This window comes from Aulonocara stuartgranti (genome assembly GCF_965226115.1).
Source record: "Aulonocara stuartgranti genome assembly, chromosome: 5".
Lineage (NCBI taxonomy): Eukaryota > Metazoa > Chordata > Actinopteri > Cichliformes > Cichlidae > Aulonocara > Aulonocara stuartgranti.
In genome coordinates this window covers 11,290,456-11,309,013 of record NC_138943.1, presented here as the reverse complement: position 1 = coordinate 11,309,013, position 18,558 = coordinate 11,290,456, and the positions used below count along the sequence as shown (strand labels likewise).

General features: G+C 40.1%; 2 protein-coding genes across 2 annotated transcripts; both read right to left on the bottom strand.

Moving 5' to 3' along the window:
- Nucleotides 1-2,536: 2,536 nt before the first annotated feature.
- Nucleotides 2,537-9,102, bottom strand: hgh1 (HGH1 homolog). The gene is made up of 10 exons (XM_082535005.1): nt 8,920-9,102; nt 7,625-7,747; nt 7,389-7,527; nt 7,146-7,283; nt 6,881-7,032; nt 5,878-5,978; nt 5,595-5,693; nt 4,264-4,355; nt 4,045-4,167; nt 2,537-3,139 (listed from the first exon to the last, which is right to left on the bottom strand). The coding sequence occupies exons 2-10, from the start codon at nt 7,732-7,734 to the stop codon at nt 2,918-2,920; spliced, it is 1,176 nt and encodes a 391-aa protein (XP_082391131.1). The 5' UTR covers nt 7,735-7,747; nt 8,920-9,102; the 3' UTR covers nt 2,537-2,917.
- A 2,888-nt stretch (nt 9,103-11,990) lies between these two features.
- Nucleotides 11,991-17,246, bottom strand: LOC309706621 (transmembrane protein 263). The gene is made up of 3 exons (XM_082533322.1): nt 16,895-17,246; nt 14,120-14,210; nt 11,991-13,295 (listed from the first exon to the last, which is right to left on the bottom strand). Exons 1-3 carry the CDS (start codon nt 16,901-16,903, stop codon nt 13,009-13,011), a joined length of 387 nt encoding a protein of 128 aa, XP_082389448.1. The 5' UTR covers nt 16,904-17,246; the 3' UTR covers nt 11,991-13,008.
- Between the last annotated feature and the right edge of the window lie 1,312 nt (nt 17,247-18,558).

Below are 18,558 nucleotides of genomic sequence, written 5' to 3'. Positions count from 1 at the left end.
TGCCCCGAGTCTATTTACTGCCTGTCTTACACCAGTTTTTCTCCCAGGATTCCTGTCTTCTCTCCGCTGTCCTATCACAATAAGAATCACATTCTAATAAGGTGAAAAAACATTGAATCTCATTTTTTTTTAGATGCCAACAAGCTGCATTTCATTGCAAAATAAATGGATACGCTGGTTAAAGCAGATGACAAGAAGCCTCATACTGGAAGGAATAACATATATCCTAAGGGACAAACGGAAAACTTTGTAAAAGATTTGGATTTTGCCGTTCAGTCAGAATATTCTGCATTTAGTTGGTTTTATCCTCTGATCCGACGCGGTGGCTTCGTTTGAAGTGTTTTTGAAGCATGTGAAACGGAAAGCTCTGAGGAGCCGTTCTCTTTGTTTTTGTTGTCTCTGGAAATCTTTTCTTACTTTTTCCTGAATAAATAATCACTGCAGCATGAGACACAGTCATGTTTTGAAGACTTAGCTGGGGAAGTGACAGATTTTTGTTTCTGTTCTCTTTTTTTTTTTTTTTTTTTTTTAAACATAAGGTTAAGAAAGGAAGGATGGGTGACTTCCTCCTGAGGTTACTGAATGTTTCTTCTCTCTGTGAGTTAATAAATGACTCCTTTCTGTGTGAAACAGTTATGTATGTGCTGTTTGGCCTCAAGCTTGTCAAGGTGGAAAAACTAACACAGACGCTGATGAAGGAACACATGGTCAGATCACACACAGGCACATACTGTTTAACCTCGCGAGCATCTTGTAATTTCCGCTCATTCTAACTTAAACACATTCACAGGATCTCTGTTGGCAAACATTAATCTAATCTTGACATTAATCTGTGGCCCTAAACTGAAACAAAACTCATTTTGAGACCGTCAAAGATGTTCCCATTAAAGTTTAAATGACCTGGTCATATGTGAAAAACCACACATTAAAGCATGTTCAGGTTCAGCGTATGGCTTCATTTTCCTGTAGTTTTTAACAGTTGGTGAGGTGGAATCTCTTAACTCCAGCTCTATGTGTTAACACTAAGGAGCTATGATGTTGATTACAGCTAAGAACAGCCCCTTTGTTCTTGTTTTGTGCTGTTTTACACGTAGCGTGACATGAATCGTGGATGGTTTATCTCTCAGGCTCATAAAATGTTACTGAGATCCACTCTGATCCCTTCAAAGGGTTTTAACCCAAACAGAAACAGGTCAGAGTATACGCACTCACCCACAGTTTATGCTGTTTTTCTTCCTGTTTTTTATCTGATGTGTCTCAACCAAATTCCCGTTACTATTGAAATTACTGCGGCTATATCCTCTTTATGTTTTCACAAGAAGCCAATACACTATCGAGAGACCGAATATATCAAACTAATAAATAAATAGAGGCTACAAAATACAAGAGTTAGGACGTGATTTTACACCCATCCATCCATCTTCTGCTGGTTCTTACTTTGAGTGTTTTTCTTTCTTAAGTTGGACATTGCTTAAATTTCTGTCTGTTTATTTTCAAGGTAAAAATAAACTTCTGCAGAAGCACACGGAGGGATTTTAGTGGTTTTGGATCCAAGTCACTGTGGAGGAATGACAGAAGCTGTACGTCATAGGTGTCAAACTCTGGCCCGCGGGCCAAATTTGGCCCGCAGCCTAATTACATTTGGCCCGCGAAGCCATACCAAATGACTATTAGAGCTGGCCTACTGGTATTATACAGCTAATATATATATTGTTTAGTATTAAGCTTTGCTTGTTCCATATTCAGTTTTTCAGCAAAACGTGTTCGAGTCTATAAGAAAAGATTCATTCTTAAATCTGGAGGAAGATTTTTTTTTCAATAAATATTAATGTTAGCCCGCGACTTTGTTCCAGATTTGAATTTTGGCCCACTGTGCATTTGAGTTTGACACCCCTGCTGTACGTGTTCTGACACCCTCTGCTGGTCATTCATTAACATTAAAAAAAAGAAAAGCCTCTGAGGGGAAATGGCTGTTTATCTCAAGCTAGTGAGGATGAATAGATCTTTTTATAAAGACTTTTTCTTATGAATAAATAAAGAGGAAACCAGAATAAAAAGGTTATAAACATGTCTGTTGGATTTGTATTACAACAGGAAGTGAAGCAGCCGCATTTCAACAGACTGTCATTTACTTTAACGGTGTGACTTTATGTGCAAATAAAAGCAATAAAATCATTTTGTTAAAGCGTTTAAATTGCCAGTTTTGGCAGCACAGGATTGGACTGCCAGGGCCTCCACCTCTGACCACCGGTCAATCAATGATGGCCCAAGTCCCTTTGGCCTTGCCTGCTGGTGCAGGCCACACAGGAAGGCAGGCCCATGTGGTTCTTTGGGGCTGGATGGGGCCACAGGAACTCCATCCTTATAAACAAATTCACTGTCCAGGTCCTACCTACTGAACTTTGTTTCAAAGTCTGGTCATTTCAAACAAAGCCTGTAATTTTCTCATAAATACTGATGAACGTCTTTGATGTCATAGTGTGGTTGTGAGAAATTTTACAAAGTGTTAGCAATAAAACCAACAGCCACTCTAGTGTAAAAGTTATGATGGCGTACATTTATTTGAACACGTCTCCTTTCTTGGAGCACTCTTTTCAATCTTCTCATCACTTTTTATAAAGCAGAGAGAAAATAAATCAAGTTTAATACACATGAAACACATGAAAATGACTCGATGTTTAAAGAGATTCTTGTACTGTCGTCAGATCAGTTTCAAGCTTTTTCCCCTCATGTTCTTTGTGGTTTAATCAGCAAAATAAGCTGATCAGCTTCACTGATGCGGTAAAAGAGTAATTTCTCTTCCACTGTCCTCAGCACCGACTCCACGTGACTGCGCAGCATCTCTTTCCTGTTACACCTGAGTCAGCCACATTAAAGCAGTGCTTCTATCTGAATGACAAAAAGCCTAAAATAGATTTCACTTTATCAGTCCACTCTCCTGTTCTCTGTCTGTCTGCTCAGAATCACTCTTCTTCTTTTTCTCGGCCTCCTCTTCTGCTTGTTTCCTCTTCTCCTCCTCTTTCTCCAGCTCTTCCTGCTCTTTGGCATCGGCCTCCTTTAGTTTCTCCTCCACATCCTGAGGGATTTCTACCTCCATCAGGTTCTCCATGCCCTCCTCCGGCTCATCTCCTATCAGCACCTGGGTGAGTTAAGATACAATCGCATTACACCTTCACATTCGAGGCCCCCCTTTACTTACATGACATGAATAAAGAAAAGCACATCACTGACTTCCTGCTTTGAAACAACACAGGAACAAGAATAGAATAGGTTTGGTTTTTATTCATAAGTCCAAAACTATAATTAATAAATGTTTACTATTACATTTTTACTGACTTTTAGTTATTCTGAGAGCTATAAAGTTCAACACAGCCAGGGTTGACATGTATCACGAATGTGACTATTAGCTGTATTTATTAAGCCAAATTTTCCATTTCAGGCTCCGAGCATGTTGAAATAAAAATGGGCAATTCACAGCTCATCCTTCCACACAAAATGATCCCTATGAGTGTCATCTACTCCAATCAGATGATGATAAAATGCAGATTAAAAGTCTATAAAGAACATAAATAATATAAGTAAAATCAGCACTCTCACAAAAGAGACAAAAGGTTACCGTCTCGTAGGCTAATAAAGATCAAAGCATATCAGTTGTGTTGACTGGACAGCTATTCTTGGTGTGTTAGTCGCAGCAGACTAGAATCACGAATGACAACATTTATACATTTTCTGCATTAATAAATGCAAATTCCTGTGACACACACACACACACACACACACACACACACACACACACACACACACACACACACACACACACACACACATTCAGTATTTAGTAAGGTACTAAAACCCTGATCATAAACTGCTCCCAACAGGGTTTGGTTCAGCACAAGTTACCGTGGTTATTTAGGTAAAAAGAGAGCCACCTCTGTGACATAGGACACCCCAACTTTAAGCCCACTTTAATCTTGCTTCACAGTGTGCCCCTCAGGTGTTAGTTTTCCAGTTTAGACAATAACCAAACATCTAGATTTTTCCTACCTGGACCAGTTTCTCACAGGCCGCTGTAACGTGGGCGTCCTTCTCCCAGCGGTGGAACTCTCTCATGATTGGATAAACATTCTTCTCTTTCAGCATCTGCCGGCCGGCTTTAGTTGCAGTCAGCTACATAGAGAGACAAGCAGTGAGGAGCTTGACATAAAAACATAATTACCTAATCTGTGTGCGTGTGTTTGTTTCCGAATGTTTGTGGTTTTGTACCAGTAAGAGCGTTTCCAGGAGCATCTTTCGGATGTCTGGGTCTTCCTCTCGCTTCTTGTCCTCGGGGAGGTACTGCAGGTCGACAGGCAGGCCTGGACCGTAAATTAGGTTCTGTTAGAGTCTCAACTAGCAGTAAATGGATTTAATAAAATAATAGTCTCTTAGTCCTTCTTTCTCAATATTATATGATGCTGTCTGTGGCTCTCAGCTCATTATATTCCCAGACTCTAATCATACTTGAGGGGTTAAACCATCATGACAATCTCACTGATGCAGGGATTATGCACGGCTGAGAATGCAGAAAGTTGCAGACACCAAGGATAAGTAGTGCTATTTATTAAAGTCCACTTCAAGATACACGGTGCATTGTTATGTCTCTTCACAGGATGGCACACAGCAGATGCCCACACAAAAAAAAAGATTCACATCCCATGGACCCAAGGGGACCCTAGAATACTCACAGTATGTAAACTGTAAAACTTTTACCTTTCATGTCTCTGGGTCATCCTTCCAACACTTATTTATCATTTTAGTCAAGTCTAAGCACTGCATGGTGAAGTCCAATTTATTTAGAGCCATCTGGATGTTAGCTTTTTGCAAGGAAAGAGTCTTTTTTTCATCAGCATGTGTGGAGCTGGTTTCAGACCAGAAACCACCTGTGAAGCTGCTGTGTGGTATTTTGCACCAGTGTGTTAGCACTGTGTTGAGTGTTGAGCTGCAGCAGAAGCTCAAACCCAGTAATCAGGTTATAACAATAACGGCAACAAAAATATCAAACCTGTGCCACAAGCAGATAAACAACATTGGCAACTTCATGAGTGAGTGATTTTCACATTTTGGCTATTAAATTAATTAAACATCTTGTCACATATCAATCTCACGTCATGTTTTTGGTAGCGTCTCTTTTTCAGTAGTGAATGTTCCAGTTACTTCTCATTTTTTAAACTAAAAGTGGAGAGGATCACTGCCCTGCATGTCAGTATCTTCTTTTAATTGTTCTTTTTCTATATAATTTACCCAGGAAGTTTACATTTATTATTTAAAACCTTTCCGTATCCCTGGTTTTAATAAAAACTATATAAATAAACTTAATTAAAAATTGTATTATTCTTATTCATATAGCAGGTTGTGTAATTGAGTCAAAATAATCTGCAAATTGTGTGTTTACAGAAATGGAACATGCAACCAAGTTTGACAGAGTGGCTTTCTTATGCAGTGTTAATTTATTTTGGATAAAACCGGAGTTTGATGCCAACGAGGAAACAAGGTAGATCAGACTGAAATATGAAATATTACTGATATAAAGTGATATTACTGATATAAACACACACCTTCATTTTCCTCCTCTGTCAGCTCCTCTGGACCGGCCAGCGGCAGCAGGAGGAAAGGCAGGATATCCACAGCATCGCTTAGCAACCACTCGTGATGAGCTGCAGAGTGAACAGAGGTGTGAGGTACAACAAATCTGGTGTTGTGGAGGCGACATCACTGAGGTTAAACTCTAACCCTAAACCAGAAATCTGAACCTCCACTGTAAAAAATGTGGCCGAGGCTCCAATTAACTCTTTTTATCTACGGTGACTTTAGCCTAAACTTCAATAATGTGTGTCTCACCGTGGTCAAAGCAACAGTTGCGCAGGGTGCCTATGACTCCGCCCCTCCTCACCACAGATGACTGGTACTGAGTGAAGGGCAGCAACCTCTGGACTACACACCTGAAACACACCCAAACATCATTAGTGCATGCTGCAGGGTCAAAGCATGGCAGTGTGTAATTTTAAGAGAATTGACTGTGAACATGCACCTCCAGTCATGAACCACATTTTGCCAGTAATTTAACTTCCAACAAGCCTCAGCATGTGAAAGCTCCTCTCAAATATCTAAGATGTTGTCGGTATAACAAGTGCAAATCAGAAAGCAAAGCTTGTCCCAGGTCAGCGTTATTCTCGGGTCAGAACGCCTCTTCTGTAAACATTTAGTCCCCTGTGGGGCAATGCAGGAGGTTCTTGAAGCTCTCTTTGACTTCATTTTACTTTTGGACATGTAGGTGGAAAAATTGTACTTACAGTTTTAATAAAACTGGGTCCTTATCTACACATACACACCTATTCTTTTAAACCAGATTATCCTGCTTTGTTCTCCAAAAACAGAGCATGTCAGTGTTATAAAGCAGGGTGCCTAACTCATTTTAGCTCATGGGCAAAAGAAGTCTCTCAAGCAGGCCAGAGAACTACAACTAACGCCCGATGACCTGGTAAAAAGTGTTCTCCTTTCTTTTAATGTAAAGATATTTAAGCACATTTTCCTGACCATCAATTTATAAAACTGATGAGAAGCATCCTCAGACGTGTTTAGAAACAAAAGTGTAATTTTAACAATATGTCCCAGTCGAATCAGTCGAATGTCAATACAAACAAGATGACGCAGCAAGAGCAATTTGTGTGTCACAGGCAGGAGGATGGAGGAAAGAGGAGACGAGGATATCAGCCGAGTCATCTGTTTTCCAAAGGGTGATATTTCAGTGACCTAAAAGGCTAATATTCAGAGAAAAAGCTGTGTATGATCGAGTCTCCCCAACTCTGTCTCTGAGCTCTTGACCAGCAGTGAAGTCAGTCACCTGTCCTTGTCCATCAAGTAGTTTCTGGCCTCAGGCAGCTGCGTCAGGTTGGACAGCAGAGGACCCAGGTAGTGCAGTTTAGCGTTCTTATTGTAACCTTCAGTACAGAAGATCTGAACAAGCTGTGCCATACCGACGTCCTCCTGCAGCACCTGAAACAGAAACAGTTTGTCTCTCATTATCCATGAGGAGGAGATTAACATGACGGTAAAGCTAGAATGATTATGAATTCAGTCCTAAAATGAAGCGCTCTGACTGGACGCACCTTGAATAAAATCTTGCAGGTTTTCTCGTGTCGCGTCAGATTTGACAGGATGGTGCAGATCTGATCGGAGAACAGGTACTCGGGGTCCAGAAGGTTCTTAAACAACACGGGGACAACTTTGACATCTTTCACCAAAACCTGAGGGACACACAACAACCAGCAAACGCCCGTTACATGTTTGTTTTAGAAAAGGAAATAAAGTGAACACACAAAGTTTTCAAGGGCTGCGCTCGAGTCCACTACCTGATGAAGAGTCTCATCGGCTGACAGGTTGATAAAGATGTGGTAGCAGTCCTTCACTATGGCAATGGAAGGGTCAGAGGTCAGGGCAAACAGGGCAGCAATTAGATCAGGTTTAGAGTGGAGAAAGCGGCAGCCATCCCTGACATCAAACACAGGGGAAAAAGAAAGTAAAAAGATGGAAATATGTACATATTTACTACATTTATGGCAGAAGTCACTTTAAATAATCCTCCCACCTGTTTCCAGACAGTCCCAGGATGTACTCAGTGGCCTGACCTTTGACATCTGGACGTGTGCTGGGAGTCAGGAAGGAAAGCAGCTCTGCAACCTCAGAATCACTCAGCATCTTCAAACAGTGTCTGATCAACAGAAACAAAACCTTAACCACACATACAGCTCTAAACTCAGGTCAGTAACATGATTGGGTATAAAAATGAGCACGTTAAAGAGACAGAGTTTCTCAGAACTAAAGATGATCATCAGTCTGCAAAAACTGCATCTACTAACTGTGGCTCAATTTCAAAAATAATGTTCTTAAGTATGACATTGAAAGGACTGTGAATATCTCATCATCTGCAGCACATAATATCTTTTCAACTATTCAAGGAATCTGGAGAAGGCTCTGTGCACAACACTGTGATCTTCAGGCCCTGAGGCTGCACTGCATTAAAAACAGACCTGATTCTGCCATAAAAATTGCTGCATGGACTCAGGAACACTTCCAGTTCACTTCCAAATTATTATCTGTGAACACAGCTCATTGTTTCAGACACAAATGTAGGTTAAAGCTCCATCATGCAAAGAAGAAACCATATGTGAACATGATCCAGAAACACTGCCGTCTTCTCTGAGCCAAAGCTTAAAAGTGACTGAAGAGAAGTGGAAAACTGTGGCCAGACAAATCAAAATTTGAAATTTCTTTTTGAAAAACATGGACACTGCATCCAAAATACTAAGGAAACTGTGGAAGTGCATTAGTTCCAGCAGCTGACACATCTGGAAAGGCACCATCAATGCTAAAAGGTATATACACATTTAAAAACCACAGGCATGTTTTTCAGAGAAGAGCTTGTACATCTCAGAAAGACAATGCTTATCATGAAATCATGGCATATCATGAAACACAAAATGATGACAAGCAGACCCAGGATGATTGAACAGCTAGAATCAGGCAACAATGGGAGGAAAATCCTCTCTAGAAAGTCCAGCAGCGACAAAACGAGATAATAGTTTTATTTAAAATGGACATTTTTCCAGTTTAAAGATCTGTTCTCTGGGTTCAAAGCTGAATTAAATCTGGGTTTCTGAAACTCTGGAAATTACTGCACACTGTTTTATTTACATTTAGAACAGTTAAAATTATTCCGGTAATGGATTTGTTAGGAATTACTTAGTAATAAGACACATTTCGAGTAGTACAGCGCTAAACACTTTAGAAAGTCTACTGTCTTTTGTACACACAGGAGCCTTTCAGCACAGCCTTGTCAGATGCTGTGAAACCTCAGCGTGTCTCCTCTTGCTCTTATCTTACCTTTAACTCTCTAAAGAGGAGGCTTTCATGTCGCTTTATACTTCTTTTTGTTCCTCTTCTTGTTTTATTCCTCTAACATCAGATGTCATGTGTAATAAACAGACACAGCTCAGGAACATGTGGACACCACAGCCGATCTTTGTTCTTCTTCTAACCGTTTTCAGCAGCTTTAAATCCCCCTGCTGGGATTTACCGCCCCCTGGTGTTCACTACATGAGCTGCCACAAATTTTACTTCAATTCCTTCATGCAGGAAACTGGAGGGCCACGAGTGCCAACATTAAATACATGATTAAATATTTAATTAAATGTCTGATTAAAAAAAAGGAATGAATACATAATTTTTTGAATGTTGTGCATGAAAAATGTATGGAATTTTATTTAAATATGGAATATTTAGATAATAATTTCCAATTGTAATTAGTTAATGACACGTTTAATTACTAATTTAGTATTTATTTCATTTTAGCACTTATGTTCCTCCATATGTTTCTACCTGCCTGCCTTGAACCTTAATTATTTCTTATGTAAAGAAAAAAAAATCTCACAACCTATGACATGAAATAGTAACGAAGCGGTTTATAAATTAATTTTAAAATAAAAAAATAATTTAAACAGTTTATTAATTATGTCATCCATAGAAAAAAAAAGCAGAAAAATTACAAAAACAACATCAAACAGTCAACAGGTGCAAAAGTTCATGTTTAATTTGGATAGGAGTGGGAACATTAATTTGACAGAGTGTCTAGGGCACAGGTGTCAAACTCCAGGCCTCGAGGGCCGGTGTCCTGCAGGTTTTAGATGTGTCCTTGATGCAACACAGCTGATTTAAATGTCTAAATTACCTCCTCAACATGTCTTGAAGTTCTCCAGAGGCCTGGTAATGAACTAATCATTTGATTCAGGTGTGTAGACCCAGGGTGAGATCTAAAACCTGCAGGACACCGGCCCTCGAGACCTGGAGTTCGACATCCCTGGTCTAGGGGGTCCTACCCTTAATAGTTTAGGACATTTTCAACTACATTACCTGCAAATGTACAAAATATATGAAAACTATATATCATTTTCTTTATTAAAAAAAAAACAAAAAACAAAAACTTCATTTCTATAGTATTGTTTCCACTATCAGTTAATGAAATAAAATTTTTGAATAAAACAACAGAATTTTAACCATTTAAATATCATCTAAGACTTATCACAAGAAGCGCTGATTATTTATTAAGTTGTGTTATTAATTATTTAGATCTTTGAAGTAAGCATGCTCTTTCAGAAAACACTGACACACAGATGAAATACTCACCTGTGTTTTTGTCCTGTGTGTAAAGAAAATCTCATGCACTGACCTTCTGTTGAGCCACTTCACCTCTAATATGAGTTAAACTCGTGACTTAAACTTTAAGTCTTGCACTGGTAATAAACTGCAAATTAACCATGGATGTAAAAAAAAAAAAAAAGATGGCTCTATGATCTGACTTATAACTTATTATTTCTATTTGATGGCTGAATTAAATGTTAAAAGTTTGCAGAATTAAGTTTGTCAGCCAGCAGTGCTATAAAATTACCTTTTGATTGTAAATAGTTCAGCGGGATTGAAATTCAGTGACTGTTCTGGCCACTGTAACAGAAATCCGGCTGACAGCTTCTTCCCTGAATAGCTCCTGCGCAGTTCTGGGGTGTCCTTTGGCTTGTTGTCCGGTTCAGGTAGGAAACTTTCTCCAGCCGAGCCATCACTTTGAGCGATAATTGACCGATTTGTGATCAAGATCTGTTTTACTAATTTGCCAGCATCGAAGCTCCTCAGACCATCACATTTCTCCTGCACGCGTGGCAGCTCAGCATCTCACATGTTTGTTTTTCGTCCAAACACCTGAAATTTAGTTATCTCTCCCTTTTTCTTCTCTGTCCAGTGTCTGCTCTCAAATTTTCCCTTTAATCAGCCACTTTATGACATGTATTCAATGTGTAGTTGAAGTCTTTACACTGAAAGGAACAATTAGGATGTGTATTTTATAGGTTATTACCTCCAAGAAGGTTGTGCTTTTGGTAGCGTTTGCATGCTTGAGTGTGTCATTCTCTATGTAAACCCAATAACTTGAAAACCTTCATGTTCAACAACAGTTTCAATGTTCGAGACAGCTAAAGATAAAACTGCGCTGTAAGTGGTCCACAGTGTAAAATTATTCTAACAACCCTGATCTAAAAGTTAAACCCATTGACTAAAGGATTACGTGAGTTGTGTATAATCTATACTTCCACACTTGGAGGGGAGACCTGCTCTGTGTTTTTCCTCTCCTTCCTTTGGAAACACCTCCTCCAGCTTTTCACCTGAAGTGCTCTTTTAAAGGCTGAGATGAGCCTGTGAATAACACATCTGTGCCAGAATTTAATCCAAACTTGAAAGGAAAATTCATAGAAAGCATTATTACCTCTGAAAGCATTCTTAGAATTTGCTTCCTTGGAGCTGCTATTGGTTCTGGGAAGCTTTGTGAACGCCGGGCCCGGACTTCTTCCTCTGTTGCACTGTGGCCTCCCACTTCTTTGTATTCTGGTCAGGACCAGTCTGGGCTGTTCTGTTAAAGTGAGTCATACACCCTGTTGTACTAATGTTTAATTTTTTCAAGATTTCCTGTTTGAATTATCTTCAATTATTTCAGTTTCCAATGACCTTAGGAATACCGTGAGAACAATTAAAGACTTTGGCTCAGTCTCTTCTGCAAAACAGATTATCTTACTAGTAAATCTGAGAATCAAAGTTAAATATTTTTAGAAGAAGAATACTCTGATGCATTCAAAAGTAAGATGGATTTGTCCATCTTGAGACTAAAATCAAGCCCACATTGGCTCCAGACACAAATTTACTGCCTCTTTAATCAGCAGAACATTTCTGGATATGAGACTTTCTGATGATGATTTAACACAGTAAAAAAAAAAAAAAAAAATCCCAGAGTAGAAATAGAGAAGTAATGGCGGCTCAAAATAGATGTTATGTTTTTGTGCTCTTCTTTGTAAGAACAGCAACGTTTCTGCGATGTCGAAGCAGCAGGACAGACTCCAGCCAGCATGTTAAACACGTTTGACCTTATGAACTACTTTATTGATTATACTGGAGAAAAAAAAAAAAAAAAAGAACACATAAGACATTCACATAGTTCAGACCCATCAGCAAGAGCTTCCATTTGCTCCAGATGTTGCATTGAAATGCTTATATTTCAGATAAATGTTAATGAGCTTCACCTGCACTAAACAGTGATGACCTTCTATTAAAGGTGCGGTTTGACCAATCAGACATGAAGAAGCACTACTTTTCTTCTTACGCAACCATCAATGAATCACATGCTCAAAGTTTCCTTCTTTAAAAAGATCTGCTCCAGCATTTCACACTAATGTGGCTGTGGGAAAAAAAAGAAAAAAAAAGCAGAGAGCAGTCTTGGTATGTTGTGACTGTATCCTCAGTGGTGCTTTACAGAGAAGTGTCTCTACATGCAGATTCAGGCGGATGGGGGAAAACAAAGCCTCAGGCTCTTCCAAGGAATTTAGGTCAGATGCTGCAAAAGCTCAAGACTGTCCTCTGAAGAGCGTTTCCAACGCTGAAACATTTTTCTCAACACGCACATTTCATGCCACACAGGCTTCAGTACAACTTCAATACCATTGCAAAATAAAGACTAAAAATCAGCATTTGAACTTGAAAACATTTCACCAAATGTCTGTAAAGATTGGAAAGAGTGAAGAGCAGAAAGAGGACTGGAACAGCCTCAGTCTGGATTGTAAACAGATAGAAGTATTTATCATGAAGTCCACCACGTGCCGGTGTACATGTAGTCCGCCTGGAGCCACGAACAAAGCTCACTCCAGGACAGACGAGGATCATATGAAGCGATTTGGTGACTTTCTTGCTGGTAATTCAAGGATGTCATGATATCGTAGCGCTACTGAATCTATAGGTGCTGACGAGAGAACCGAGAAAGGCACTGTGGCGTCTGATTGGCAGAGAGAGATCAGCTGACAGCCTCTCTGTTGGCTCAAGGTGGGGCAAGTCCATCAAACATTTTCATTTTCATCGTCATCATCTTCCTCCTTCTCCTCCTCTTCACTCGGCCTTGTCTTTCCTCTTGCCTGTGAACGGCACTTTACTGGCTACCGTCGAGCCGACGGTGGAGACGCCACCGGCCACGGCAGACACGCCGCCTTTCACCAGCCCCACCCCCATCGAGGGCACTGTGGTCACAGCGGACTTTGTGATCTCCAGGCTTTTGCCTCCAACCCAAGCCACTCCACCCACAGCGGCCCCAACGACGCCCTTGGTGACATTGAAGAGGCCACCGGTCACTCGCCACACCATGCCAGGAGGAGCTGCCGCGTGCTCTTTCCCAGAATCTGAAAATGATCACACAAACAACTTGATGATTTTGAGATTGTTTTCATTAATTAAAGTTATCAGTTTGGCGATCATGTGGTCACAATTAGCCGAACCGCCAAATTTTTTATAAGACATTGGATGAAACACTAAAAATGTGTTTACGAAAGCAGAGAAGAGGATCACCGAAGTCCTGCTGGCAGATCTGAGAGGTGGTATTTAAAGGGAAAGTTTAGCAAAATCTTTCACCACATGGAGGCAGCACATGACGGCGCCTCTTAAAAACGATGCTGGACAGAGCAGCTCGCTTTCTGTTGATGGCTTTACAGACAGTTTTTCAGCTATTTGGTCATAAACCAAAACATCCAACTAGTTAAATAAAGAGAAAATATTTTGCTTGTCAATCCAGCAGATGTTTACCAAATTCACTAGTTATCTGGTTGTGTTTTTCTGACTTCAATTCATCTACGATCTTTGATATTTTATAGTAGCTGTAGCGCTGTGTGATTAACAAACAGCTGATTTGAACTCTTGGTATTATTATTAACATTATTGGTGTTTTAAAAGGAGTACACCTGGGATTGCTCGGAAAGTCCCATGTGCCTTTCTTAACAACAGTAACGCCGAGTGGAAGCAGCAGTAGGGGACTGAACTGGTGCAAAGTGTCTCAGTGTTGGGACACAAATAGCCAGCTGGAGCTGGAGCCGCCCTTACACAAACAACTGTATTGTCCCTGATGAACCAACAGTTTCTGAAATAGCAGCAGGCAACATGTAAGCACGGATTGCACCATATTCCCCGATGATATTCCAGCGTTCCAGACACCGGGGAGCTCTGCGCTTACCCTCTGCAGACTGGCTGTTGGTGGATTCGGCTTCGTCGAATTCAGCCATGCTGGTCCCAGGCTGGGGCTCCACATTAACACTGTTTACATTCTGAAAAACACAAGAAAAAGCCAGGCTTGTCTTTACTCTGAGCTTCACAGTGCTCCTCAGACTGAGCCGTACAGATCACCTGCTCGGGCAGCTCCGCATGACTCGCAGTGGAGTCCTTATTTATCTAATACTCGGCCTGCTCCGATTGATATAAGCAAACTTTCCTCTGATTGGCTGTCGCTCAAAAACAGAAGTCAGACAGCTCTACTCCTGCATCTGTATGATGTAATTCAGATCCAAGGGTAGAAAAAAACAGACTGAGTGTTTAGTGCAGTCTGAAATCAAAGCTTTTAGCTCACAGGGATTACTTACATATTCTGACCTCAGTGTTTTAAACTTTGGTCATGAGCACAGCATAATACTTCTTGTGGGAGTGTGACTAATATAAGCTCATAACACTGAACTGTCACATTTGCAACATGCCCACTGATTCTTTTAGGCCACTTTTATTCAGTTTGCCTCTTTGTACTTACACAACAAAAAGAGGGACACTGAATTTTAAATACATCAGGTTATTGGTCATATTTTGTGTTCCTCAGTGCGATAAATCAGTTGTGTGTGGCTCTGTGGGAGCTTTACAAAGCCTGAGACATAAACCTGCAGCTATTGTTGATATTTTTTCATAACAATAACAAAAAAACCCCCAAAAAAAAACACTGGTTAAAAAAAGACACCTATTAAATTTACTTCAGTTTTATTATTACATCACAAGAGCGCGATAACAGTCGCCTTGAGACACTTTATAGGTTCAAGTTTCTCTATTTTCACTCATCATGAAGAAACATGACAGAACAAGATGAAGTACTCATGTCTCTTAGATCATGACTGTTGGAATAAGTAACGTCTAATTAAAATAAAAGTTACATAAAAGTAAAAACATATATATGCATATAAATGTAATTAAAAAAATAAAAGTATTGAGATAAATAAAAACATTTAACAAAAAAAATTACCCATCAAAATGGACCTTTTATAAAAATTTGTGTAAGCAAATATGAAATACTCAACGATCCTCTAAGAGCAAGCAGGTTGTGACAGCTGTGGGGGGAAAAAACTCCCTTTAAACAGGAAGAAACCATGACCACCTGCCAGGACCGGGCTGAGGGGAGATGAAATTCAGCTTTTCAATACACCTGTGGTGTTTTCCTGAGGGTACTGCTATCCAGTTACATTAATGAAATCATAAGGATCAAGTTTTTCTGGAGCTTGACCCAGTCTAAGAGCTACAGACATGTTTTCTGAAATCTGTCCTTCAGTTTTATGTTCACAAACTTTATCTGTAACTCTAAATCACTGGACAATTAATTTAACATCTAAGAATTTTGAGTTTCTTTTAGGAAACAAAAATTTATTTTGTGGACGAAAACGTTTCCAAATGCAAGGAATTATTCTGGCTCTGGTACTGAGGGTTTTTCCTGCCTTGTCATTTTGTGGTGAGTGACTCCACAATGAATGTGTGTTATGCAGTTGTTAAAGATTTCTATGTATTTTACTGCCCTTTCTGTACATTTCATTTTATGTATATTAAGCCTGAAAGAATTAAACCTTGACTACAGAATTTTTTTTACTATTATTCAGATGATTTTTCTGTGGGGTTAGGCTAGATTCTCTCTGAGGGGTGCTTAGATAATGCTGATGCTGATTTCTGTCTGAATAAGTGAAGTTTAGGAGAAGAAAAACGAATCCCTTATTGTGTCCTAAATGTAAAACAGACTGGAAGCCTTGCTCACAGGAATTCAGTAAGAGTGTGGATGGTCATGTTTAACCTTCCAGCTGATTACTCTGCAAAACACAGATTCAGTTTCTAATCAGTTTAAACAAAGAAATAAACTTTTATTCTGTGCGTTCTTAGATGAATATCAGATGAAACAGCATCTGGCCAACTGGCTCAGAGTCATGCTCCAACATGTAATTATCTGCTATACTCGGAGCTATCTAAACCTCATGCTATGAAGAGCTGCGTCTTTTTGTGTGTGCACATATTCTTGAGTTTAAATTTGCTCCTAACACTGAACACTGTGTTCCTCTCTCTTCTGATGGTGAGACACTGATACAAGCTTGTGCTTTATGTATGAGAAACACTTAACCAGTGACACCAACACTGACAAGGAGCACTTGATCCAGCTGATAGTGGACATGTGTCACTGTGGTGTTAACGTCTTTACACAACGACTCCTTCTGCACAGTGGTGAATAGTGCATCTAATCCAGCACTCTTTCATAATAAAATTAGACTTCACTCCACCCCCCTGCTCTTCTGTTTTTACCCTCTTGTGCACCACACAGTTTGTTTAAAGTGAATGCTACTATTTTAATATGCGTTTTTGATTAATGTGCCCTCTGCTCGGTCTGTAAAACCAAATCCAGTGCGCTTTTTTTTTTTTAAACTGACTTGACATGTGGCAGTAGTGGAGCAGATCTTGGGTAACATTTGCAGGAAGCCGTGACGCCTCTTTTTAAAGCTACTGAAGAAAAAACGACACGTTTCTCCTGGAACTCAGGCTGCTGAGGAAAAAAATATCTTATTACAATAGTTAAGTTCCACATCATCACTAACGGAGCCCCAACCAGCTTCCATCCGGTTAAGCTGCCCAACTCAAACGCATTTTGTTCAACCACTTACTCTCCCCCCCCTCTTTTTTCAAACACGTTTGTACATTAATAAGGATACTGGTGACTTCTTACCTTCACCATTGTTCCCAGTGCTTCTCCACGAACACACCTGACAGAGAAACTTGAGAATCTAGCAGCGTTCTTTTCCTCTCCTGCTGTTTTTTATCTTTTAATTTAATTAGTTTTTCTCAGCTTGTGCGTGAAAGCTGCTGCTCTCACTGTTGATTGCCTCTTCTTCTTCTCTTTCTTCTTCCTCTGGGTTTTCAAGCCTTTACCGCATCAGTGTGCAGCTTTCCACTTTCTCCTGGCGCACACAGTTACAGGTAGCGCTGCACAGCTCTCTTTTCACCCTGCTGGTTCTGCCGACGTGGCGCCTTCGCCACAAAAACAGTCAAACCACACACAGCAGCCCGCTGGACCGCCCTTGCAGACCTTCAAAATAAAAGCTTGCACTAATTTTATTGGCGGAGCAGGTCAATGGTGAGCAGGTGTCCCCACTTTTACACTTCTTTCTCATTTTTCTTCTTCTTCTGACTGCTCTCTTTGGGTACCATCTGCCTTCTTCTAACGCTACCTCTAGCACCCTCCTCTTCTCCTATCTGAGTGTCCTCCTTCACTACATGCACGAACCTCCTCTGTGGTCTTCCTGCCTGCTCTCCATTTTCAGCATCCTTTGTCCAGTATGTCCAGTATATGCACATGTCCACACCATCTCAGCCTTGTCTCACAAACTTTGCCCCCAAACTGCTCTACCTGAGCTGTCTCTCTGATGTACTCGTTTTAATCCTGTCCATCCAGGCCACTCTCATTGATGAAATTATTTGTTCAGCTTTCTGAAACTCAGCACTCTAAGACAGACAGCCTGGCTTTCATTATGGGTCTCCTGCAGGTTAACACGTCTCTGTATTTTGCCTCCTATCCTACACACAAGAAGAAAAGTGCACGTCCCGAGCTATACTGAGATTTGGAATACCAAAAAAAAAAAAAAATGCCACAAAGAAATCGCAGTAACAATAAAGTCTGAAAAACTTCCACTAACTAGGTGAAATTCGTAGAAGGGGATTGTGAGATGTTTCCCCCCAGTTTAGGTCAGTTGTTCGTTAATTTATAGAAACTTGTATCCCGTAAAGCTCCGACCTTTTCAATAATGTAAAATGTAATGTTTAAAGATCTTAATGTCAACATTTTATCCACCCCTGGCTGGTGTTGGGTTCTTTTAAAGTTTGGGCCTTTATTGTGAAAACCGGAAGTCACATTGGACTGCTGTTTCGGGCTCAGCTCCGGATCCAGCTCCGGATCCAGCATCAACAACTCTGCTGGTTGTTTGTGTTTCTGTGTAATGCCTCTGTGCGGCTAATGTGGATTTTATGTAGATTCAAAGGAAAACTCACATGTAAACTGACAGAACAGTTCACGTGCAGGATTGTAGATGGTCACATGGTCAAGTGAAGGCATAAAAAGGTGCTACAGATATCAAGGGTCAGGTGCTACATAGTGATGTTGACACCAGCCTTTATTTACTGAAAACAGAATAAAAAAAAAAGTCAAAAATATTTTCAAAATAAATTACACAGTCACGGGCGTATCCAGAGGTTTGGCATTGGGTGGCACCTGCTCATTATGGGTAGGGGTTGTACACATAAACAAGCCAGAGGATTGGTTAGTTTTCAGTTTAATAATATGATGCTTTAAATATACATTTTTATATCATAATAATCAAAATGTTATTTTTAGTG

Coding starts and splice junctions, on each gene's coding strand:
- hgh1 (XM_082535005.1), bottom strand. CDS start 7,734: ATGCTGAGTGATTCTGAGGTTGCAGAGCTGCTTTCCTTCCTGACTCCC. Junction 4,356..5,594: donor GACAGAGGAGGAAAATGAAG/GTGTGTGTTTAT, acceptor TTTACGGTCCAG/GCCTGCCTGTCGACCTGCAG. Junction 3,140..4,044: donor CCTGTGAGAAACTGGTCCAG/GTAGGAAAAATC, acceptor TAACTCACCCAG/GTGCTGATAGGAGATGAGCC.
- LOC309706621 (XM_082533322.1), bottom strand. Junction 13,296..14,119: donor CAACAGCCAGTCTGCAGAGG/GTAAGCGCAGAG, acceptor GATCATTTTCAG/ATTCTGGGAAAGAGCACGCG.